Source organism: Harpia harpyja, chromosome 12, assembly GCF_026419915.1.
Source record: "Harpia harpyja isolate bHarHar1 chromosome 12, bHarHar1 primary haplotype, whole genome shotgun sequence".
NCBI lineage: Eukaryota > Metazoa > Chordata > Aves > Accipitriformes > Accipitridae > Harpia > Harpia harpyja.
In genome coordinates, this window is record NC_068951.1 from 29,017,298 (window position 1) to 29,043,373 (window position 26,076).

The following is a 26,076-nucleotide window of genomic DNA, read 5'->3' on the forward strand; positions in this document are numbered from 1 at the left end:
ATCCCTTCAGTGGCAGGGAAATACACTGAAAGGAACAGGAAAACACACCTGGTTAATACGTGGCTCAGAGGCTGGTGCCATAGGTGGAATTTTGGGTTTTTTGATCATGGGGAGGCTTACACAGCACCAGGCTCTTCAGAAGGAATAGGCAAGGCAGAAGAGGTGGTGGGGTGGCTCTTTATGTTAGGGAATGTTTTGACTGTTCAGAGCTACACGATTCTGATGACAAGGTGGAGTGCTTATGGGTGAGGATGAGAGGGAAAGCCAATAAGACAGATATTGTGCTGGGAGTCTGTAATAGACCGCCTGACCAGGTTGAAGAGACGGATGAATCGTTCTACAAGCGGCTGGCAGTAGTCTCAGAATTGTGTGCCCTTGTCCTTGTGGGGGACTTTAACTTTCCAGACATCTGCTGGAAATACAACACAGCAGTGAGTAAACAATCTAGGAGGTTCCTGGAGTGTGTGGAAGATAACTTCTTGACACAGCTGGTGGGTGAGCCAACCAGGGGAGGAGCCTTGCTAGACCTGTTGTTTACGAACAGGGAAGGACTGGTGGGAGGTGTGATGGTCGGAGGACGTCTTGGGCTTAGTGACCATGAAATGATAGAATTTTCAATTCTTGGTGAGGCAAAGAAGGTGGTCAGCAAAACCACCACTATGGACTTCCAGAGGGCTAACTTTGGCCTCTTCAAGGCACTGGTTGAGAGGGTCCCTTGGGAGACGGTCCTGAAGGGCAAAGGGGTCCAGGAGGGATGGACATTCTTTAAAAAGGAAATCTTAATGGCTCAGGACCAGGCTATTCCCATGTGCCGCAAGTCAAACCGCCGAGGAAAACGACCGGCCTGGCTGAATGGGGAGCTTTTGCTAGGACTTAAGAAAAAAAGGAGAGTTTATAATCTCTGGAGGAAAGGTCGGGCAACTTGGGAGGAGTACAGGGATCTTGTTAGATCATACAGAGAGAAAATTAGAAAGGCGAAAGCTCAGCTAGAACTAAATCTGGCCACTATCATAAGGGACAACAAAAAATGTTTTTACAAATATGTTAACAGTAAAAAGAATCCCAAGGAGAATATCTATCCTTTAATGGATACAGAAGGGAACGTAGCAACCAGTGATGAGGGAAAGGCCGAGGTACTTAATGCCTTCTTTGCCTCAGTCTTTAATAGTGAGTCCAATCATCCTCAGGGTACTCCACCTCATGAGCTGGAAGGTAAGGATGAAGAGCATAACATACCCCCCTTAATCCAGGAGGAATTAGGTAGGGACCTGTTACGCCATCTGGACACTCACAAATCTATGGGACCTGATGGGATCCAGCCAAGAGTACCGAGGGAACTGGCAGAGGTCCTTGCCAAGCCACTCTCTATCATCTATCAGCGTTCCTGGTCAACAGGGGAGGTCCCAGAGGACTGGAGGCTTGCCAATGTGACTCCCATTTATAAGAAGGGTCAGAGAGAGGATCCGGGGAACTACAGGCCTGTCAGCCTGACCTCGGTACCGGGAAAGATTATGGAACGGTTTGTCTTGAGAGCACTCACACGGCAGCTCCAGGATAAGAGGGGGATCAGGCCCAGTCAGCATGGGTTTACGAAAGGCAGGTCCTGCTTGACCAACCTGATCTCCTTCTATGACCAGGTGACCCGCCTAGTGGATGAGGGAAAGGCTGTCAATGTTATTTTCCTAGACTTCAGCAAGGCCTTTAACACTGTCTCTCATGGCATACTCCTTGAGAAACTGGCGTCTCATGGCCTGGATAAGTGCACTATTCACTGGGTGAAAAACTGGCTGGATGGCCGAGCCCAGAGGGTAGTGGTGAATGGGGTGAAATCCAGTTGGCGGCGGGTCACGAGTGGTGTTCCCCAGGGCTCAGTGTTGGGCCCTCTTCTGTTTAATATCTTTATTGATGATTTGGATGAGGGGATTGAGTGCACCCTCAGCAAGTTTGCAGACGACACCAAGTTGGGAGGCAGGGTCGATCTGCTTGAGGGTAGGGAGGCTCTACAAAGAGATCTGGACAGGCTGGATCGATGGGCTGGGGGTGCTGGTTGACAGCCGGCTGAATATGAGCCAGCAGTGTGCCCAGGTGGCCAAGAAGGCCAACGGCATCCTGGCCTGTATCAGGAACAGTGTGGCCAGCAGGAACAGGGAGGTGGTTGTTCCCCTGTACTCGGCACTGGTGAGGCCGCACCTGGAGTACTGTGTTCAGTTTTGGGCCCCTCACTGCAGGAAAGACATGGAGGTGCTGGAGCGTGTCCAGAGAAGGGCAACGCAGCTGGTGAAGGGCCTGGAGCACAAGTCTTCTGAGGAGCGGCTGAGGGAGCTGGGGTTGTTCAGTCTAGAAAAGAGGAGGCTGAGGGGAGACCTTATCGCTCTCTACAACTACCTGAAAGGGGGTTGTAGTGAGGAGGGTGTTGGTCTCTTCTGTCAGGTGTCTGGAGACAGGACAAGAGGAAATGGCCTCAAGTTGAGGCAAGGGAGATTTAGGTTAGATATTAGGAAAAATTTTTTTACTGAGAGGGTTGTCAAATATTGGAATGGGCTGCCCAGGGAAGTGGTTGAGTCACCATCCCTGGAGGTATTCAAAAAGCGAGTGGACAGGGTACTTCAGAACATGGTTTAGGGGGCATGGTTAATGGTTGGACTCAATGATCTCAAAGGTCTTTTCCAACCGAAATGATTCTATGACTAAGAAGAGAGTCAGGAGGAGGAAATTGAAGTTGCTCCCCCCCCCCCCGCCCCCAACAGGTACCACTTAGACAGCTCCATTAGAAAATTTATATTTTGGATCATTTCTAGGTTTGTCTAATCCTAAAATAAATAAACCAATTGAAACAATAAGAGATCTTTTCAATATGCACATCAAAGTCTATGAAGAGAAGTACTTTTGCATCCACCAAATTATTAGGTAACCAAAAAATCTCAGCACTTACAGAGATGTTACGTTGCCACTCTCTTACAAAAAGCGGCTCATCTTCCCATGGACAAACCAGCTCCTTCCCAGGTACTGGTGTCATCTGGGTTTGCAGCACTACAGGGGGTTTCCATCCCTCTGCCCCAGGACAGCACCTAGTGATCAACCGTGATGATGTGACATGGGGGAAAAGTTATTTTACCCATAGAAACCTTCCGCATTTCTAGGGAGCCCACTGCAAAGCAACTCCTTTAGACACAGCACTTTCTGTTTCTGCAAAAGGTGGGGAACATCCTGGGGCTGGGGCTTCTCTTCTGTCCACCTGTGGAAGCTGGAGTAGATGTTCCAGGTGGACCCTGGAATTACTAGTTCACCCTAAAAATAGGGTTTGGGCTGACCAGAAGATCTCACTTTGTGGTAGACTGGATCTGCCCATGCATCTACCATACCTCATAAAATATCAGTCACCAATAATTCAGCTGTAAGTTGCAGACAATAAAGATAACCCAACATCATGTGACAAAGGTTTAATAACAGACAAAGAAAATAAAATCCTCCAGTTAAGGGTAGAAATCAATTAGCGGTTAAAGGTGTGTTGATCTTTAATCAGCGTCCTGGGTATAGCTTGTGATCTGTGGAAATCTAAATATTGTAATAATGAACTGTTGCTGCCATCTACTGAACACGAGAATGATGTACTACACAGATTTACAATTTGGCTAGTGACCAAGTGTGAAACTGTTTGCTTGGCTGGATTAAGTACACTTTCTGTTTCATTAGAACAATCATGTTTCTTTCTAGAAGATTCTCAGGACATGAATCTCCTTTAGAGAGTATCTGTCCCTCTTTGGGCAATACTGAACTGTCCTTTGGAGAGTCACTCCTAGCCCGTGGGGGAATTGTGAAAGGTGAGATTTGTAAAGCGTATACGCAGCTCCCATAATGTGAAACACATTGCTATTAATAAGAAAGAGTTACTAGTTAGAGTTGCAGGTTTTAAAAATCTTAGTACGTGTTAGCTTTTCTTTAGTAGCATCATGCAGAACTCCATCATCTTGGCTGAGGAAGAATACCTGCCCTCGTATGGCAGCGGTGGTTTAGATGAAGGAGCTTCCAGTTGAAGAAGTGCTGGCACTGGCACTGAATTTCTACCAGGATGTTGAAGGCTGGGACCAAGGTCAAGCAGGCTGCTGAGGAAGTTCTAGCCAGCAAGAGCTATCCCAGCCCCAGTGCTTTGTTTTATCCGGGGACTGAACCTGTTCCTGCACAGCCCAGGAGCTGCCTCCAGGTGTAAACAGAGGCATTCGAGCATACTCATACACATATGCAAGAATTACACTTAAAAAAAAAAAAAAAAAAAGTTGTACTAACACACAAAATAACAAGTCACTAAGTGCAAGAAATACAGTACTATCATCTGGTTGCAATATATATAAAAATATACACATGTATTGCTTACCTACAAGGTATATATGTGGACCCTCACAGCCAAATTCAGCCCTGCAGGTAAGACAGACCCTATTTTGTATTGACCTCAGTGGTGGTTGGACACATTTGCTTCAAAGATGTCTTTGGCTTGTTAAGGGTCATAAGAAGGCTAGAAATTGCAAAGGAAGAGTGGCAGATAGCAGGGAAGCCTGCTGATCTCACTAGGCACTGCGTTCAGCCACGGGTTCAGACACACATAACAACAGTGCAAGTACGTGGTTTATATGAGACCCAAGACTGTTGGCTACAATAATAGTCACTTCTGTCCGAGATGGCAAAGGGATTTAAAGAGAAAAATCAATATAAAAATCTGGCTCTTTTTCTCAATATGCATTAGAGTAAGTCAGGAGTGAAAGGACTGAATTTAATAGAATGACGCCAGTGTGAAACTAGTGAGAATCGCGAATTGGCGTCAGTCATCTGTATTCTTCTGCAAAACTACAAATTTCCACACGAGGGAGCTTCTTGCCCACGAAGCTTACAGGGTGCTTCCTCCTGGGAAAGGTGACAGCAATGGTTCCCTGTGAGTTTGTAACTTCTGCGGATTGCAGCCTGATTGCACTGCTAAGGATCACAGCGAGAGCCAGTAATGAAATGGTTAACAGATAATGATGATTGTCAGAGCTTGTTAACCACAATTATTTTCAAGACATATGTAAATCTGTATAAATACCTAAGTGTGGTATATAATCTAAAACATACTGTTTAAATCTATAAGCATTCCTGAGTTAATTTCACTATGGGAACATTAGTTGCAACTTCCTGACTTCACTGTGTTTGAATTCATATCCATGAACATTAATTTAAAATTAGTCTAAATATTTGTTGAGAATTAATCACCTGATAAATTTAGCTCTTTTTCATTTTTATGAATTATTCATTATCTCCTCTCCTTTCCGTTGATGTGTTGGTTGTTTGCAAGAATTGAATTACTAGTTCACGCTAAAAAAAAAAAAAATCAAGCTTTCCTGGTGATTTGTAAAATGTTCCCCTTGGAAACTTGACCAGTGACTATGACAGGATTTGTTTTTACTACCAATATTGTACGGTACTTGTTTGCTTCTTGAAGGACCACTGGAGTTGTTGAGAGGCATAAGCAAGTTCATACAGCAAATATTTTGCAACAAAAATGTTTTGGCTTCTGTCTTGCACATATATATATCATGGATGTTCCTACAAAGGAAGCTTATATTAGTAAAAGCCTGTCAGTGGGAATGTTTGGGAACAGTATGATGAGGCGTGACTACAGGAGTGAACAGCTATGTAAAACTGCTATTTGAAATAGAAAAAGCTCCTATTGCACAATCCTATCATAGAAAATACCTGAGCTTGCCAAAGGAAAAGAATAATTCTGTTAAAGACTGCTCTCAGGCAAGTCTGACTGAAAAGTTACCAATCACCAGATATTATAAAGAGGAACAAACCTTTTAAGGAACGTCTTGAGTGGATGGGAGCAAGAATCCTTAACACTGGATAGTTCAAAGTGAAGTGATTTGTGCGCCTCTAGCACATAGAGGACCACCTCTCAAACCTTATAGCCTGCCTTCAATAAAAATACTGGAAGACCAGATTTTCTGAGTAGAGCTCACATTCCGAAGTCTAGTGCTGGAAGCCTAATTTCTGGCTGCCACTCATTAAACAAATCTTTGCCATAAAATTAATTTACTAGCAAACATAACTTCCTTTCTTTCAACTCACTGAAACAGATAACATCTTGAACTTGCCATCGGGTGACGTCTTTATATTTGTTACTTTCAATCTCAGTTTGTTACTATTAATTAAATAACAAACCAGAAAATTACTTCTAAAATTATGAAAAAGCAAAACCCCCAGAACACACCCTCATGTGGTAGTAACTGGTACCAGGACTTTCAAAACATCAAAGGCTTCTCTAAACATAGCCTTTCATCAGTGACGCTGCAAGCCTTCATCTAATCTTTCATGATTTCCCATGCAGGAACATCAAAAGAGAAGGAAGAAAATAGTACTGTTCCAAAGCAACGGTGCTCTGTGTGAAAAGTATGTGTTTAGCTACAATGCACATAAAAGGTAAGTGGGAAATTATTATTTACATGAGAAATATTTTAATAAACATCATCATTATCTCCCTATCTTTTCCTATAAGGAACAAGGATTTGTGCAGTTCAAAATCATGTCCAAAGCTCAAGCGATTTCTGGAAGAAAATGAAAAAGAATTAGAAAGTATCTAATGTATAAGTCTTCAAAGCAAGAAGATCAATTTATGTTCATTTTTACTTACTGAAACAGATTCTGCATATTTTATTGTTTCTGTCATCTTGTTATAATCCATCTAAAGAGTTTTCAAAGAACATTAAGTCCTACAAATAAACAAACTGTGAATAATATTGAAGGTACAAAAATGCAACAATTACTATCAAAAGTCTTACTTGTAGGCTTTTGTTACAAAAAGTAATTAGATTAGTCAATGGTTTTCTATTACTCTGCCACTGAGCAACAGGAGTTTTGGAGGACACAATCCAAAAATCTTTGAGAGCTACATTTCTCTCCTAATAAAAGCAAAATTTCTGAATTGTTGCTATTTTAAAGCAAAGCAGTAAATAATTGAAATAGTTTTGTCCTTTTGTTTTATATTCTCTGATGTATCACAGATTATTTTGAAACCATTGCACATTAATATTAACCCATTAGTGTTGGCAAAAGAGGTACACAGCAAATATCGATTTGTAATTCTAGGAAACATGCTGCTTAACTTCATCCTTACCCCTAGCAGTGAGTATTCTCCTTTTCATATAATTCCTACCTTACGATTATCTTCACAAGGGAATTTTTTAGGAAATTTTATATGACGTGAAGTCTTACATGTAACACTCGACAGAACTATTGAAGTGACACTCACGGTTTGAAATTACCATTAGAAATAACAGAACTGTTGTTCTGATTCATACACCCATTCAAACACAATGGATAAGGGATTTGGGGGAGTTTGGTAAGTTCGACATGTATATTGGTATTTGATCCTGCCATGCAAGACATTGAACTACAGGTGGGATACTATTTAAATAGTTTAATAAACAAAAATTTAGGAACCTAAAGATGCTCAGCAAATAAAAACCAAAAGCAGCCATAAAAATTAAAAGGTTTTCAGTTAATTTATCTTTTAGGTAGTAGGTTTGGCTTTCTACTTCACTTGTGCCTTTGTAGGATCACAGCTGATAGTAAAGGCCCCTTTGGTCCCAGTCTGCCCGCCTCAATAGGTCTGCCTCTTGGTTTTGCATACTTACAATGAGGAAACAAGCACCAATCATTACTGCCTTGATTCTCACATCAAGATCTACAGGGACCTGGATCCCAAAGTTGGCGGTGTTGGTAAAGACATTGTTTACAAATCCAGACCAGTACTTGGAAATTTTGCCAATTGTTGACATCTCATTGAGAGCTTTCACCTGCACGAATAAAAAACAGGAATACACCTAAATGTAAGTAAATTATATCTCCACAGAATTAATGACTGTGCCCTGCCACACAGAGTATGCTATAGTTGTCAGGTTCTTCTTTTATTCTTATCATTGAGATGCTCTATTAGTGTCAGATGTGCCTTTAGGAGTGGCACACAAGAAAGGGTCTCAAGTTTGGAAACATCAGCGTCTTTAGAGCTGGCAGAAAAGTGGAGGAAAGCAATTGTGAACATTTATACCACTTTTGCTCTTCTTTCACAATGATTTTTTTTTTTTTCCTGTCTTGTGTTTCTGATATGCTCCAAGTCACAGCAGTACCATTGCTAGGGACTGCTGTCCCCTACAACTGACAGATATGTTCTCAATTATGTAGCCATCTGCATGTTTCTCAGAGTATACTGAAATTTTGGACAGTACTCCCTGAAGTCTTCTGATTTGGCTAACAAGTTGATCAACACAGAAGCTCTTTTACAATTCCTTAACTAAGGCAAAGCGCTTTGTTCACATCACAAAACTCTGCCCAGGGTTTTTTTAAGCATCTGCCATTCTCCCTCTCATCCCTGAAATATCTCAATGGCTCCTCAGAATTATTTTTCTCCTGATCAATGTTGTCAAACGGATGTAGACATATTGGGCAGTAATCCTGCCCATGGCGCTCAGTCTGAGAGTAATGAAGGCAGCAGATTGAATGCCACAGGCTTCAAGGGACCATGTGTCAGGTAACAGTGAATGCATGTGGGATGAAACCCTGAGCCTATCAAAATCAATGGTTTACTGCTCATGGACTGCAGAGGACCAGGACTTCACTTAGCAACATGTTTATTTCCTTCAAGGAATTGTCACTCCTGTCCAGAAAACATCTGTAGGTATCTGAGAGTACAAGTCAGGAACTCCAATGCACACTGTTGTTCTTCTGTTCCATAATTATAGCAACGTACCTAATATTTTTAAGGGTAGAATAAGAGGATTTTTGAGTGAGAAATTTATTCAAAGTAGTAAGAAACGTACCTCAAAGTCAACATCTTCAAAACAGCCACAGGTTGCATATGGGCCAATTATTTTTAGTACATCTTCTTTACTTTCATTCTGTATAGTAAACTTTGGCAGAAAGGGGTCCCAGTTCTGTACAACATAGCCAGCTATTGTACCTGGTGGGGACTGAACTTCTAACTAGCAAACAGAAGAAAACAAAAAAATCTTATAAACTAATTTTATATTAGTATATTTTTCCATAATAGTGGATTGGTTATATAATGACAAAATATTTATTTATTGAATATAATTATATATAATTTTACCAAACTGTGAACGGGATATTACAAGGCTGTCTAATGGTGTTTTTAAATAGAGTGGACAATATGAAGCTCAAAAGCTGCACCGGAAGCTAAGATCTTAAGATTTGATAAAAGCCATATGCTGTGAAAAGTTTTTGTTATTGTAATCAGTGAGTATCCTATAACCTTTTTTATACAGTAGCTGTGCTACCAAAGGACCTGTTTTTTTAAAACCCTAATGCAGTACTGAGAAAGTAGGTAGATGAGTTAACCTATAAAACATTTTCATAAAACAAGAAAGATGTCTGAATAAAGGAGAGTCACAAACAAGGAGAAAAGATCTGATACTCTATAGGATCTGCATTTTTCACTCAAAGCAGCTTATTTCCAAGTTCTGCAATTTTCCAGAGATATATGGCCTTGAAGAGACAGAGCCACGAAGCGAAGCATCGGCCTCCTCAGAGAGCTGCTTCCCAGTGGTACCCACACGCACTAATGGCCTCCAGGGCTCCTCCACACTCTGGGAGGACAGTGGGTGATTTCCATCTGTAGCATTAACAGACCTTGGTCTGTGTCAGGGCAAGCAGTGTTTTGGGGTGTTACCTGACTGGAGAGACATCTGTATCATCAGACACAAAAGCTTTATTTGAGATGTAAGGGAAGTAAGGTCCCATGGAAGGGAGGAGCCACGCTGGGAATGTAACTCACAAAAGGGCCTCGTTTAGCAATAGTTACTTCTAAACGAAGGTCTCCACTCAGTCTTCTAGGCTGAGAGGTGGGTGCGAATTCCTTCCTGCCATCCCCGCAGAGGTTGCATGAGGCTTCATTAATGCTGTGCACATACAGCGAGATGCTCGGACAAAAGGCAATTAGGATTCACTCACCTCTTGCAGGAAGCAGGGGAACCAGCAGCTGTTGCATCTCAAGGGTCTGTTCACTGTAATCACTTCTCGGCCCATGTTATCAGCAATCCTTATGGTGAAAGACCTTATAGGCGAACACAAGTTACGATCAAAGCAATCATTTTCTTCTACTGCAAAGTAAACTCTTTGTCCCAAATGGTTTTTTATCTCGTATTTGCTGGAGGTCTCTGTGCCAAGTATGGCTAATAAAGCAAAACAAGTAGAGCATTGCCTTAGTATAATGTTAGTATATATATATGTATCAGCATATATTCTAAAAACCTATGGAACAAAGACTGTTTAAAAAATTGTTTTGAAAGAATGACACAAAGAAAATACACAATTATAAGGAAATAATAATGTCAGGTCTGAATTTTGAAGGAACTTTTAGTTCAAAGACTTTGATTTGCTGTACACTAAAGTACATATCACAAAACAGAATTCAGATCCTGAGTTTTGGTTTGGGCTTTTTCTTACTTGATCATCTGTGAAAAGTAACAATATGATGCTGTCCCACTTCAGTGACAAAACTTTCACCCAGCGAGGTATCCAAGAATCAGGCCAAAAACATTTTGAATGGGAGAAATGCATTAAAAAACATTTTACTTGCAGAACTTAATACTCGTTCAGTACTTTGAAATTCTGAGGAACGATGTAAATAGAAACTCTTATGCTTCATTTTGTGCCTTCTGACCTTCCTTTCTTTATTTGCTTTGTTTCTCACAGCACGTTAATTATTGTTAAAGACAATAAACTTTTCCACGGATTGGAAAGATGGTTAAACTTTAATAACTTTGAGAGGGAGGTGTCTGAAGGAGAGAATTTAGGACTGGTGTAGAGATTGCTCACTGTAATCTTTCTCTCCTCATTGGGTTGCTGCAGAACAGGCATAAAGAAAGTAAGCTTTCACCGTACTAATGTCACATTACAGGCCTTGATGCAAGGTCAGCAGGAGGCTTCACAGTGACTTCAACAAGGTGGGGGCAAGACTTGGAAGCCTTTTGGAGACATCTGTGTACCAGCACTGTCAAAGAGCAACAAGGATCACACATACCTTCAAGAAGATCCACTTGCTGATGAATAATTATCCGGTCCAGCTGTTTAAAAAAAATAAACAAGATGGTGAGTGTTGGAAAGGTCTGGGGCTGCCAGTAATCACCTGCCTATTTTTAGTGTTTATGTTCCTGTTATTAGGATTTCTTTCCTTCCAGAGATGCACAAGCTGGGTGCCTAAGGGCTATCTCAAGTCACACTTTAGACGTCTCTCTGAAACGATGACTGAAGAGTGTGACGTTGGGTGCTGTGGTCATGTAATTCACCCGCACGTTTGAAGAAGAATAATCTTCACTGGGGGAATGAGGAAGTCAACAGCAATGGAAAGATGTATGTGAGAAGCAGGAGCCACTTCTCACTCCTGTTCCTCCCTCCTGGTCTTGGCAGAGGGGAAGACCCTTACCCCAAAGCGAAGGTTAGTGCTGGGCACCGTGGCGGTGCAGGAGTGGCTGAGTTTGGGCTGAAGCTCAAAACGTGCTGTAGCCACATCCCAAAGGGGCCCACTGGAGCAGCCCAGCAAGGCAATTGGGCGATGCCAGCGACGGCACACGCGAGTTTTAACACTCTGATCTCAGGCACCGGGAGTTCGGCACCCTAAATCTGGCAAACGGTCATGCCAGGGTGCCAGAATGAGCAAAACAACAGCTCCCCAGAGAAACCCTCGGCTGGCTGAAATTGCTTTCCCCTGTGAGCTGGTTACAAACGCAGGAGAAGAAACGTTTGCCGTGATACCCAGCTTTGCTGTGCTTATCATCCCTCTAACATTATTCTTTTTTAGAGAACAGTCGTTAGTATTATAAAACCAGCAAGACTTAATTTCAGTCTACCTTTCAGTTTTATGTGACTTTTTATGCCTGTTTTATGTGATAGTTTAGGCTTTGCTAATCTCTTTTCCTTAAATTCCTGATGGGCAAACGCTTGGCACAGGATTTTGACATTACTCACAGCTGCAGACAGAAAGCACACAGCAACCTTCTGAGACCAGCATGTCACAGCTCTTCAGCGTCTGTATATTTTACAATTGATAAATCTTGCCTGGTACGTATTCAAACCGTTGCAGCCATTTGTCAATTCTAGTCATCTCCTGCAGCTAGTTCAGGCTGCAAAGAAAAGCTAGTAAAAGAGAAACTTCTTTATCCCTTTCATTAATCTCTGAAATGTGCATGCCAGTAATTGAAATAATAAAAAATATTTGGACTTAAAAATTTTCTCCCAAGAATCTTTGCTGTTTGTTGTTTAGGTTTCATGAGAGAAGTGAACTCTTGGAGCTCATGGGAAGTGCTCTGCTGATGAAAAAAGAATAAACAAGTTAAAGATGGTAGGGCTATTTTAATATTTTAGTATTGATTTTAATATGGATTTCTCTGCCCCACATAGACTTTCACAGGGGAAAGAAAATTAATGTGCCTGAACTGTTAAAAGCTTTGAGAGATTTTGGTCTGTGTGTTGGTTTATTGTGAACAGTGTATGAACAGTGTTGAGACAACATGGCTGTACCACTTGTTAGGCTTGTTTTGCCTTTCACTGATTTCTGCAAGGCAGCTATTTTATTGGGGCACTTGTGGATTAAGGGAATTCTGCACTTGCATTTGAAAGCATCTAAAGCGCTTTGGTTTACACAAGGGTCTGAGTCCTCCTGAGCTCAGAAATGTTAAAATTCCTTATACACATCTAATTCTCAGTATTCAGTTTTGTGGGCATTAAATTTATATGTGATCAGTCTAACCAAGTCTAAACTAAGAAGCTTTTTACAAAATTGGTTAAGCCTGAATGGTGGCACAACATGCTGTTGAGCTACTTGGAAAATTCTTCTCTGAGGTCTTATCTGTCTGTTCCTGCTATGGTAAAAGTTTCCTTCGATTTTTGTGATGGATGCTGGACAATTCCTCAAATTATGGCTGTGATCTGGAAGATACTAATGAGGTTTGGGTAACTTTTTTCGTAGGAAGTTGTTTAAAGAGTGTCAATTCTGTGATAGTTATAGAAAGTATGGTATCCATTTGCCAAGGCAGAAGCAGTTTATTGCCCTTCTCTGGTGCACCTTGAACAGCTGAATGAATCGCTCCTCAGCCTGACTGATTCTGGGTTTGTATTTGCAGAGTGAAATATTGCTGTCTGGCCTTAACGTACAGGACAGATATTTTCTTTTCCTGTCATCCAACACTATATGCTGTGTCCCTAAGTTGCTGTTTAGAATGAGACTGTAGGGATCTCTCTGAGATTCACTAGATTGGGATCCTTGTTTCAGAGTCAAAAATATCATGGTCTTATTAAGAAATATATTCAGCTTTCTCAAATCTGTCTAGCTATCTTCCCCACTCCTGCTGGAGATAATCCCAGAACCTCATTTCTATTTGTTTTCCTGTATTTATTCACAACCATTTTCTATATAATCTTTCTTCCAGTAATATAATCCTATAAATTAAATGTCTGTCTGTCCCACAGGTTGCTTACTCTTCTAGGTACTCTGTCACGGTTCCCTCTCTGGTAGTGTTTCTTCAGTCTAAAGATGAAACACTCGCAGTCTTGTTTTAAAGCAGGTTCTCTATTCCCCACGTCCTTCTAGTAGCACTTGTCTGTGCCTGTTTCAATTTGGACCCACCTTTCCCCAATACACACACAACCAGAAGGATACACAGTATTCCAGTCTTCCCAATGGCATCAACAATACCCAGTTCTGCTAGAAACATCTTCATTCATTTGAGAATTTCACTACGTGAAAATCTCTTAGTCCATCAGGATAAATCCCAAGGGAACACCCTGGCAGCTGTGAATCCCACACTCATTCTGCAGGCAGCCCTCTCCCTGCTGGTCGGATCTACTTTCTGCTCCAATCTATCCTGTATGAGCTTGTTTCATTAGTCACACAGCCAGTATGACTTCAGCATCGCTCACCAAAATGTTCTGCAACACACGGAAACTCTAGCTGTGGGTATATGCCAATAATCAGCATTGCACACATGCTTTCCACTTTTCAGACTGCAGAGAAAATTGAGAATAATTAGCAAGGGCTGCAGCACAGACACATGGTTATTGGGCTGAGAACAAGCATGAGTGAGGTCTTGAGTTCTAGTTCTAGTTCTGACAGCAACTTGCTCTTTTGTCTTTATGTCAGATATAAAGCTTCTATAAAATGGAGTAATAGAATTTGCTTGCCCACATTGTATAGGTAAATCTGAGGCATAATTCATGTTTGTACACGAGACTGAATATGTAACCTGCCAAGTATTTACTATCACAATCACTTTTAGACTGAAAAACCTAGCTCCCACAGTCTGTGAGCAAATGCTTATGTAATTGACAACACATATCATTTTGTGCATGGGCACCATGAAATGAAAATCATAACTCTACATGAAAGATTGTTTCTGAAGTGCATCTCAGTTTCATTAGCTATCTAGGTAACTTAGCTCCAAATATAAAATGCATTCAGTTCCTGCTTCTGTACAAAACTACCAGAAACTTATATCTAAAATACAGACCTCAGGCGAACTAAACGTTTCCCAGCACCACCAAAATACAAACACAGCAGAAGCGTGTGTACCAGAATCACAACCTGACAACACTGGGGGCCTGATTCTGTCCCTGCCCATACCAGGCAGGGTGTATGACGTTGTTACTCAGCATATATGAGAGTGGCAGAATCCAGCCCCATGTGAAATGCAAACTGGAGTCAGTGTCAAAGCGGTAGCAGGGAGTGACCCTCCCAGTAAAAAAATGCAGGAAGAGTTGAAACTTCTGGAGCAGAGCTGCAGACCATCACTGGTCTGAGCTCCAGGAGCTGAGAGGTTTCACAGAGCAAGATGGACAGCCACACGTTAAGCAGTAAGACGCAGAAAACTTCAGCATTCCCTTTCCCTCCCCTGCCTGTGACCTACTTGCCCACTTCTATTTCCAGGCATTTCCCTCTCTCAGGCACTAGCGCTTTCCTGCCCCATGACCCAACACAGAGTGGGAGGGGGTGTGTGGCCACCCAAGCCTACGCTCACCAAGTTGTCTCCTTGGCAGCTTGCCTCCCCAGGACCTTACCTCTAACCTAGAGAGCACTGTCCTTGGCAGAAGGAGTTTGCTCAGAAGACCTTCATGTTCCTCAAAGAATGGGTTATAAGGAGGTGACAATTCCTTCACACACTGCCTGTTTTAGTCTTTTTGAGGCCAGCCGGAGTTTGATAGCCATTTCCCTGAGGGTGAGCTCTTAAGGAGCTGGAATGAAACTGAGGGGACAATGACAGGGGTAATACTATGACCTAGAAAAAGTCCTAGAGGGAAGAAAACCATGGTTTTGGTGCAAGGAGAGCTGCATGCACAACAAATGGATTTCTATAAAAATGAATGGCAGCAGTGAAGAAAGGGCTTGTCATTCCTACGCTCCTCATTTTATAGTAGTATCAAACAACAAAAAAGCCTCTCCATCTCCACCTGCCCCTCCCCCAAGAAAAAAACCCCAAACAACCCCATCCCCCAAGGTATCAAAGAAGTCTATGAGGAAAACAAAACAATTCTAACATTTGGAAAGATTCAGGACCTGGCTCAGGTACTCCAGACCAGGTGGCAAGTTATGAGCGTGTGATGTTTGCTTCCAGAGACTTGTTGGTTCAACAGGCTTATTCTGTTCAGGAAGGTCAGAAGAACCAGGGAGGTAATCCTTAAAGATTGGGTTGGTTTGTCCCTGAGATTCTGCAGGAAAAGAAGGAAAAAAAATCAGAAATTAACAGGGCCAAACAGCAGCTAGCTGCTTGGATCAAAACTGGAACAACAATGTCATGTTCTGCCTGTCACTATATCAGCATTTTAGTTCAGATCATGAGTGAGGATCTGAAACAAATCTCCTGATGGTCCCACACTTCGAGCACTCTGGTTCACTTTATAAAGCAGTCTTAGGGGACACAAAGTGGAATCCCTGTAGATGAAGCTAAACCATGAGACGTGGTCTTGGAGGGCACCTAATCCGCTCTGACAGCTTGCGAGCACTCAGTCTGTGTGACAAGGCTGGAGCTGGTCTGGGCTCACACACAGGGTGGCCACAAGCTCCTCAGCACGAGCTGCTCAGCCCTGCTCCCCGTGAGCTGCCCTGCATGCTGATGTACACCAAACTGCTGAGGGCTTGCTTCTAGCAAGATGCTTTCTAACATCTTGAGGGCATGCATATTTTCTCTTAATTAGAGATAACCTTTTCAGGGATCTCAGGTTCTCCAGGCTGGATGTTACAACCCTGGTATCAAAGTCTACACAGCCTTTTACAGTCTATTATTCATTATTCTCTTAATGAAAAGATCAGATACCGTTAAGCTGTGTTTCCTGGTTTGCTATTGCAAACACATCCTTTAGGACACAGTGATGGTTACCTTGGCTAGTGCTGTAAAGGTAACAAGAGTATTTACTCTTACAGGCACCTGTATGCCCACCCCCCTTCATACGCACAGGCACCGTCTCCCACAGCGCAGTGATCACCTTAGCCATTTGATTCTCAACAAACTCCCACTGGTTTTACTACGAGCATCTTTCCACAGCCTTCAGTAACACTGGCTCTGCCGGAATGAGAAAGAGCAAGCTGAAGCTCTCCGCATATAAATGGCAAATCCTTGTGTTCAGTTGAGCCCCTGCGCTTCGGCAGTAAAGCAGTCCCCAAACTGATCATTTTTATCTAATGTGTGACAATACTTAGGCACGATGGGGTTTGAGGTCCAGAAGGAATTCTGGCTCTAAGTCTGAAGCTCTCTTCTGCTGTTGTGGGTTTAAATGAGATCTTTTAGCATTATTTGAACTCACTGTGGCTGATTCATCGTTTAATCATATTTTGATCTTAATTTTTCTTTGCAGCCACTGCTCTCTTTCAAAGTCTGAGACCACAGGAAGAAGAAGTAACCCCTTTGAATTTGTAGCTGGGTTTTAAAAATGTATAACTGGGTAATAAATATTTTATATGCTCTTCTGCATCATTTTACCTCACAGGGTTCTGTTACTGCCGTAACTCTTGTTGTTACATGAAATGTCAGGAAGTGGCCGAGTGTTAGTGTTATTCTTGAATAATAAAGAGAAAAAAAGACAACAAATTGCAGTTCTACCTGTCAAATTTTAAGCTATACAAAAATCAGACAGAAAATACATTAAAAATTGATGACAATCCGAGCTACTCTGACACTGTCTATTTTTGTGGATGTTTCCCATTTCATTTATGGTATAGGAAAACTTAAAAGTTATCGTATGATACAGTGAGCATTCTGCACCAACATAATTTGTAGAGTTACTTGTCCCTAAAAGAAGTATATTATCAAGTTCCTTCATTATGAAAACCATATTACACAACATTACTATTTTGCTCCTTCTGTTAAGTATGCATTAAAAATATACAAAACCAGATCTCTTTTGTATGGCTAAAGATAAGCAAAATAAAAAAAAAAGTAAATTGCAAGAGTACAACAATGCTGTAATACCTCCTTGCTGCTGTATACCTTTTAGTGCTGTAAATGAAGAATGTCTTGAGTATTTGGGGGGCAACAAAGAGGGGTAAACATTTAACAAACATAAATAGACATTGCTGAAACTCCCTGGGCCAACATCTGCCTCTGTACTACACAACAAGGTGACCTCCGTAGAGTTGCATTCATGTTAAGAAAAAAACAGATTTGTGTCCTTCTGCTTAGTTTAAGTATTTGAAAGCACGGAAAAAATGATTTTAGAAGGCTGGTTAGATCAGCTTGCTGCAATGTTTGCCTATAGCCCTGAGTACCCAACCGGCTGCTGCTAAAAGACAATACATGACAAAGATGAACCCAAGTAGGAGCAATCTGATTAAATTCAGTTATTCTTCAGATATTTGTTTTTCCTACATGGTTATCAGGACTCTGGCCAGTTTTGAAAGTGAAAAGCATTTGCTGATTTGGTATTTTCAAAGTGGAAAAGGAAAGAAGTATGCAAAAATAGTGGTACCCTTGGCTCAGTACCTACCCTTCCCACGCATTCTGTACCTACAGGTTTAAACACAGAGATACAAACAGTAAATTTTCTGATTGAATGCAGATGCTAACGTTTTATAACATATTTTATTTAAATAACATTCTAGTATAGATTTTAGTCTTCTTAGGAACCTCTTGAATGCTGAAAAATTAAAGGAAGCCAAAACAACTGTGCTTTGGCTGATGTGGTTTTAGCCTGAAACTCTCATTTCATCAAATGCTGATTGCTGGAAACATACAAGACTGTAGTTTTCTGTAAACATGATCTAAAAATACAGACTATAGATGCACTTACCTTGAGAGGCCATGAAGCTTCCTGAGTTACTTCTTCAAAGGAAGCCAGGTTAAAAGAAAAGGCTTTTCTTGTTGCGGCAAAGAAAAAAAGAGCACAGCATGCACAAAACTTCAGAAGGTGTCTGTCTACTTCATATCAGCTTACAAAGAACTGGAGGAAATGTATTGCCTTTCTCATGTTCCAGAACACTGCATTTTATGTCGATGGACAACAGGGGGAGATGCTGCTAACAAACAAGAAAAATATTATTCATTTCAAGTCGTTTGCACCAACGGAAGGAGGAAAAAGTGTTTTGTGAATACAAAGAGGCAAAACTTCAATGTACTCACTGACTAACTGAACACATTAGACCTAAAATTCTGCTTTATAATGTATGTATACATTCTGAGACTACACAAATTCTATCTTTATAATTCAATATTTATGTTTCTGTTTCTTTAGGGTATCCAGTAAAGACAGAGGAGCTAATTACCTGCATTTCCCTACTGCTGGCCCCCAGTCAGCATTCCCTGTGCACAGAGCAGGAAAAGCTATCTTGGATTTCTCACTGTACTCAATCTGCGTAGTATCAGCCTCCCCTACAACGGGTGTCACGCCTGCACCCAGACCCAGAAAATGACCCTGTATGACCCCCCCCCCCCCCCCCCCCGCCCCATGCAGGGCTCTGCTGATCTGTGTGAGGTGTTTAAACTGGATTTGGAGAATTAAAACAGACTGGCTGTGCTTTGCTCCAGACGAGCACTGTCCATACCAAAACATATCACCTGTTATCACCTGCATTGCACTGGGAGGAAAGGAGGAGGAGGAGGGAGAGTAACCTTGACTTACCAGCTCATATTTCTGCCTCAAGTGCCCAAGTCGCCATGGAGATCATCACGCACATGCTATCTGCAGACAGATATGATGCATGGCTGCAAAAATGGCAGAGCCTATGCACAGAGCCCAGCGGAGCCGAGTGATGTGTTGGGGACCACTTTCTGCTCTCTCTGCTACTGCAGGTCCTACTGGTTTGAAATGGTCTGTAGGAGCATGTTCGAGCAGATTTAATTCCAGAGTTTACAGTTCAGGAAGATGCTGATGAGGATTCTCTGAAGGAAGAATACAGAAAACCCCTCCTAAAAAAACCCAAACCAAATTATATGGAAGCCGATTTTTATTGACTATATTAGTAAATGCAAGGGCCTCAGATCTACCTATGGAACATGTGAAAATTTGGCTATGCGAAACTTCCCAGGAGTTCATCACTGTCTGCTTGAGAAGTCCCTGGGTGTGGTGGCAGCACAGCCTGACCCAGCAGCCGGTCCCTGCTGCACCCCCTCCAGAAACACCAGGTGAAGGGAGAGGGCAGCCCACAGACAAAAATTTTGGTTGCTGAAAAATGGGCACTAAACAAATCCTTCGGGACTGGGAAGAAGTTTGACATCACTGGAAATAAAGATTGATAATGACTAAAAGTTTTTGCTTCCTTTCTCCCTGTCAAAGATGTGCTGCTTTGGAGCAGAGGATCTAACCTGGAGAGCAGACACAAAGCCTAAACAAAGAAGAAAAAAGGAGAGGGAAAGTTCTGGATAAACGCAGTAAACGTAACTTTGAAAATGACAGACAAAAACTCAGATGAGGTGGCAGTCATCTACTTTTAAAAATGAATAAAGACTTACTTTACCTCCCAGAAAACCAAACCAAAAAAAATCCCAGTAACCCTGTCAAAACATAAAGCGAGTGCAGTGTATTAAGAAAAGTACCTAAAATAGCCAAAACACACTAAAAAAATATATGCTGAAAGCAGACATTTCAAACATTTCAGACTTTTAAAAAGCATTTTTGCGAAGTCCAAGCAGCTCGCTTGCCGACCTGGAAGAGCGCACGGACACCAGCGCAGCTTGTCTGTGCTGTACTCAGTACCTGTAACAAGGGACGAGTCCCAGCCATTCCCGCAGCGTTTGCACGCTCTGGGACAGGACAGCCTGGCTGTGCTGTGAGCTGCTGGCTCCGTGGCACGGGCTCCCAGGCAAGAGCCACCGCAGGGGCACAGGCAGGTCCACCCGTCTGCAGGAGCCAGGTTTCATTATCATACCGCTCATGAAAGAAACATTTCCCTCAAGCAGTTCTGCCCCAAAGAACTAATTTTCTGGCATTATTTACAAAATTGCAGTAAATAGGTAATAGAAAGATATAAAACTTGGCTTAAAGTACATTTTATGTTTTTCCATTTCTTTCACAAATTTCCCTATCTTTTACAATGGCCCCTCTTACCCTATTCTTACTGTTTTATTCTGAAGCAATAATTTTAGTAGATCATATCAATAGATTTCTGGAGGAGTTGTAAATGTTAGCCTTGCATTGGCATAGGTCCTGACAAGTAAAGCTATGTATTTAATAATTTCTTTAATCTGAACTGGGGTTTTTTTGTTTTTTTTTTTTTATAAATACTCACATACTGGTCAAATCTGCTCCAGCTGTGATTAAAAGCAGCCTTACTAAGGACTTCAGGAACAGAAGGCTTAATCATATTTATCCAGGCACAAATGCAGCCATACTTTGGTGCTATTTAGAAAAGCAGAGGAAAAACTACTCAAGAAATCAGGACAAACATTTAAAGCATTGTGTATAGCTATTTCTAGCGAAGTCCTTAGGACTTCAGGAAGCAGAGCAGCAGCACCCAAAGGGCAAATCTGCCAAGACACCAAGCTCGCTGCCTTTGCCCCTTGCAGAAGGCTCCAGGGGATCACTGTCTACATTTACTCTATTGTTAGGAGTCTGAGCACTAAAATAGAGTATACTTCCTTCCTCTGCATGAAAGTGCTGGACATCTGCAACACATTTACAGGTGTTTAAAAAAAAAAAAAAAAGAAACTGAGCGTGCGTACATGTATTCCCTCTACCTGTAAAATACAATTGTTCCATCCTGTGCTGTAAAGCTTATAAAAATTGATGGGCAAATCCTCAGAAGGCGCAAGCTAGCATGGATTCATTAAAATCAATGAGACTATTCAGATCAGGGCAAGCAGTTCTTGGCTGGAGGAGGTTACACAACTAGAACCTTCCCTTTTTCCTTAAAGAAAAGTTACATTGCATCTTTTCTATAACTACCATTTCTCCAAAAGCACAGGGATCCATCCCCACTAAGCTGATGTACAAACACCACTGCAGTTAATGGTTATTACACAAACTACTGCAGTCTGTAGGAAACCTATCCGTGGACTAAGACATCATTGTCCCAGACAGCACAGAGCCAAAACACAGATTTTCCTCCAGAAAGCATATAGTAATAGTCATCCAGGTGGATCAATAGAGCAAAGATACCATATGGCTCAGCATAGGTGCTGCTTTTCTGGAGCCTAATCACTCTTCTATTTTCTACAGGCACCACAGCCGGAGTTTGCCAACGGTTTCGCAAAAACCACCTTCACTAGTGGTCAGAGGTGCCAAGAGAAAAAGAGGAGACAGCAACAAAATTCAAAGTATTAGGAAAAGCTGTTTGATTTCTTGCCCTGCTCCCTGCTGCTCAGAAAACCTCCCTATAAACCTGGTGCAAGATATTTGCCCTTGTACTCGACAGGGAAAAGATGACACTGCCCTTTCCCCACTCTATCACTACCATCTCCCCCAGGTAAGCAGGAACTGCCTCTTCCCTTGTTCCCACAGTCTAGACAAGTTCAGGCAAGATTGCTCAGCTCCTCCCCACCTGCTCTTACTGAGGTCCAAGCAGCCAGGGATGTGTTGTTCTGTCCAGCAGGCAGGTTAAGGAGAGCATGCAGGCATCACAAAAGGCACCCAAAACCTCACCCAGCAATGCCTGAGCTTCCCTGCTGCTTGCTAAAAGGGGTGATCACAAACGCCCTTTTCCATTTTAAATTTCCTCTCCTCAAAATATCAATTGTAACCAGCATTAAAATGCATTGCTATTGTCAATTTTTTAATAGGAAATTATATAGCCTTCTTCCCTTTCCTAGACTTGCCTTTAGTACAGGGAGAAATGCTGACTGTGAGTGTAAGTATCAGACTATGACCCTGTGCAATAAGAAGCTCCAGGTTACATATTTTTACCCAGTATTAATTTCTGCACTGGAAGAAAAAAAAAAAATCAATTTCTTAAATCAGCTACCATCTAGTATGGATCTCACCTTGAACTTTGGTTTGTGAGGCGTCTTGCTTCAGCTCGTGTCTACAGTAACTCCTCCCCTCCAAAGACATCTGCAGTCGTGTTGAAATACTGCAGCCAGCATCCCAGCATCAGCAGTGCTGACCGGCTCTCTCACCAGTCAATTCCCCTGCTGACAGCACACATACCGCACACGGTGCTACGGAACAGGCTTCGCTCGTTTGTCTGTCGATGGTAGGTTTACCATTGCTATTCCACAAGGTGACTGTTGTGCATGAATTAATAGAAAAATACAACCTTTAAAATAACAACTGTTCAGCAATCTGACTTTATTTTGCATTTAACTGAACTGGGAGAAATGGGATCAAAAGAGCAATCTTAAAATGATTGTGTAAGGAAAGATCAAGGAAGAAAACTTTCAAGCACTTGTATTTAGAAATGGTCCATGGGTACTCAATATGTATCAGAAATTTTAATGCTACCCCTAGCAAGTATTGATATGGGTCAGAGCCTAAATATAGTTGTCAGTCACTGGACAACTGTCACTGGAAATTCATAAACCAGTTTCTATACCCAATTTTGACACAGTAGATGGAGAAGGCTTTGCGGGGGGGGGGGTTGTTTGGTTGGTTGATTTGGGGGGAGGAGGTGTTTTGGTTTTAGTTTTGTCAGGGTTTTTTGGGGGGTGGGGGTGGTTGTGGTGGGATTTTATTTATTTATTTATTTTTAAATCACCTGTAAAGTCTTGTTCTCATGAAAATACAACACACAGAGGGGCTGTAGGCACTGCTGGTGAGCACTGCCTCACACACATTCTGCTTTCCTAGCAGTTCTGAAACAGCTGCATGAAATTATTAGTCCAAAATAGTGAATTCTACCCCAGACCCAAATATTTCGATTTGAATCACATTAAACAGGTTTTAGGATAAAAGCAGAGGAAGTGTGACCATGAAGAGAGAGGTTGATTTATGTAAGCAGACCAATGTGATTTAAGCAAAAATAAGGCCAGAAAGAAGCAGCAAGCAAGACCTGAACGTACCTTGCACCAAACCATGTAACAAACCTTCTCTTTGGTCATGAAGAAATTTTGAAACTGGTCTCTCTCCTCTGAGTGAATTTGTCCTAATTAATGAGCACTCTGAGGGAATTTTTAAAAATCTATCCTGAAGCTATTCTGCTCCAGGTAAATGTCCTTTAATATTCATCAGGTTGGAGTGTCAGAGAGAATAACTTTATAGCTCTGTGGCAAGAGCACCCTGGAGGTACGTATAAAGTTCACTGCCTTAACTGTGTATTGGAAAAAAAGACATTTTATGCCTCTTTTCTGCTTACTTTAGTAAACAGTACTGTGATTAATCTATTTTGAGAAGCTGAAGTGAATTTTACCTGATTTTTTTTAATTTTTATTTTGGCTTGAAATCATTTGCCGAGTTCAACTGAAATTCACAAACCATCTCAACTTCTTTTTGCTTATTAAACACAGACTCAACGGTAAGAGAACTGCATCTTGCCCTTCCTTACATGTAACCAAATCCCTCTGAACACTTTTCAGGCTGAAAGTAAGCAGTAGGCATTCTTCCTGGGTAGTCATAAGCTTTCACAAGACTAACCAAACTGCAACTGCTCAGCAGCCTCTAACAGTTAGATCTAGTGCTTGCCTCTAAATTTTACCTATTTAACCCAGTGATAAAACGAGATAAGTACTCAAACGATATACACTGGTATATTAATAAGATTATTTCTGTCTTCTAGTACACTGAATGACAGAAGTTTGGGATACAAATGCAATTAACACTCTTGGTGATAATGCAGAACTTCTTTGCTGGCTTGAAAATTCATTAAGTAAAATTAGAATGATTGTGCTTTGCTGTAGAAGAAAAACTAGTACTTCTCTCATACTTATCTCTCCTTCTCCCTTTCTCTACACTGTGAAACATCTAAATTGGAAGAAAGTGTACTGGAAAGTCAGAGTATCAGAAAACACCGAGTATATTTTAGGGGCTTTTCGTTCTGAAAAATGACGTAAATTGAAATCAACATTTGCATCAACCGTCACATCAACAGTCTGATCTCTTGTCAAGGCACGAGGTAAGATCTAGACAGCCCTAGCTATGTCCACATTAGCCAACAGCGCAGTGCAGCAGAAGCAGACCTGTAGAAAGAAAAGACAGGCACTGAGGACTCACCCATGTTTGGTGGCTCTGGGTTTTCCTTTGGCTCTCGTGTGGCTCTTCGGTTGAGCACCGTTGGTGGCTCTCAGTGTGCTCCTGGAGCACGTCTTCCAGTTTGGTCCTACCCAACAGGAATCAGTCTGCACACTCCAGGACTGCTCCAAAACTACACTCAAGCTCAGCAATTGGGGGTGACTGGGAGATTCCCTTAAAAAACTCTGAACGAACTAAATCACTAACATGGACATACCCAGCTGACTACAGTATTTGCTACTGGATGACAACTTCCATCCATGAAAGACATTTCATTAAGGTGCAATAAATTTCTGGCAGTCATTACGATGTCTGCGTAATGGTTGAGTTTTGCTAGTTCCATCTCTGGAAAATACAAGCCAACATTACCAAGTCACTCTAGTAGGCTACTGGAGTGACTGTTTACAAGTTAATCCCTAGTAACATAGATCCAGTGACCGAGCGGTGAACAGGTTTGTGCTCATTTAGAGCACCTGAGGTGAACAGTCCTGACACTCCCACAAGGGCTACAGCTATTCCAAGATTATCAGCTGATGTCCTCCACATCTTCAGAAAGTGACCATTCAGTATTCTAATTCTAAATTCAAACTAAATAAAATATTTTTCACTTTTTGATGGAAGAAAAAGAAGAGAAATGGGTAAGACATCCACAAGATTTAATGACATAATGGTAACTCTATTAGGACATCAAAATTAATTTCAGTTTCCCTGAGGTATCTTTTTTTAATTAACAAATCCATGATCCTGCACTATTAATTAGCATACTGAAAGAATAATAAGTTTCAGATGAGCTTAATTCTAATAAAGCTTTTCATCCCCTAAAAAAATAATAAAAGGAATTAAGGATCTCAATCCAATTTGTTTCCTACATTTAGTAGGAATATTTGGAAATTCTACCCTATAGTACAGCACAACTATTAGTCATTTCTTTTAATTTGAAAATATTTTGGGGTTGCACTTATTGCATTTCAGACATTCTACCTATCGAAGGGATGGCAGTGGGCCACTAAGAAAAGTAATTCTTGGAGGATACCAAGTAATTTTTTTTCATATTATTTCCTACTATTAAAACTGATAACCAATAGGGATAACACATAGAATTTTTTAAATCCTTCCCCACTGCTGATTTTCCTACAAACCCACACAACAGCCATTACCTATTCACATCCAACTGGGTCAAATAAAATTCTAGGAATGTGTCTAGGACACCAAGCTGCACAGCAGGTGTTTTGTGCCTCAGTTTACCTGGACCATTCAGTGGTCACCAAGTGGCTGCTAAACATCTGGTCAAATCACAGATTTTTATAGACATGCTAATTTATGAGTCTGCTCAAAGCAGATCTAAAGAACTGATTCTTTCCCCCCCCAAGTTTGTTTTACGTTCCTCTCTCCTTGTATCACAGTTCACTTACTGGTGAAAAATCCCACCAAGTTTTTCCATTAATTTTTGAT

The 26,076-nt window shown here is 41.5% G+C and overlaps 1 protein-coding gene across 2 annotated transcripts; it reads right to left on the reverse strand.

Annotated features, from left to right (window-relative positions):
- Positions 1-3,400: 3,400 nt before the first annotated feature.
- Positions 3,401-22,504, reverse strand: LOC128149546 (phospholipid scramblase family member 5-like). 2 transcript variants are annotated; one of them, XM_052804867.1, is made up of 10 exons: positions 22,443-22,504; positions 19,147-19,406; positions 18,319-18,544; positions 15,593-15,744; positions 11,069-11,111; positions 9,997-10,217; positions 8,847-9,008; positions 7,665-7,826; positions 6,662-6,740; positions 3,401-6,575 (listed from the first exon to the last, which is right to left on the reverse strand). In XM_052804867.1, exons 3-9 carry the CDS (start codon positions 18,329-18,331, stop codon positions 6,702-6,704), a joined length of 792 nt encoding a protein of 263 aa, XP_052660827.1. In that variant the 5' UTR covers positions 18,332-18,544; positions 19,147-19,406; positions 22,443-22,504; the 3' UTR covers positions 3,401-6,575; positions 6,662-6,701. The 2 variants fall into 2 exon arrangements, with proteins under 2 accessions (XP_052660827.1, XP_052660826.1); XM_052804866.1 differs by having other exon boundaries at positions 19,147-19,433; positions 22,443-22,496.
- Between the last annotated feature and the right edge of the window lie 3,572 nt (positions 22,505-26,076).

Bases quoted from the DNA above. Each gene is read 5' to 3' on its own strand.
- LOC128149546 (XM_052804867.1), bottom strand. The intron at 10,218-11,068 runs GTATGTGTGATC...TTGCTTTATTAG, and splicing joins GCAAGTGGATCTTCTTGAAG to CCATACTTGGCACAGAGACC. The intron at 7,827-8,846 runs GTACGTTTCTTA...TTATTCGTGCAG, and splicing joins TTGAAGATGTTGACTTTGAG to GTGAAAGCTCTCAATGAGAT.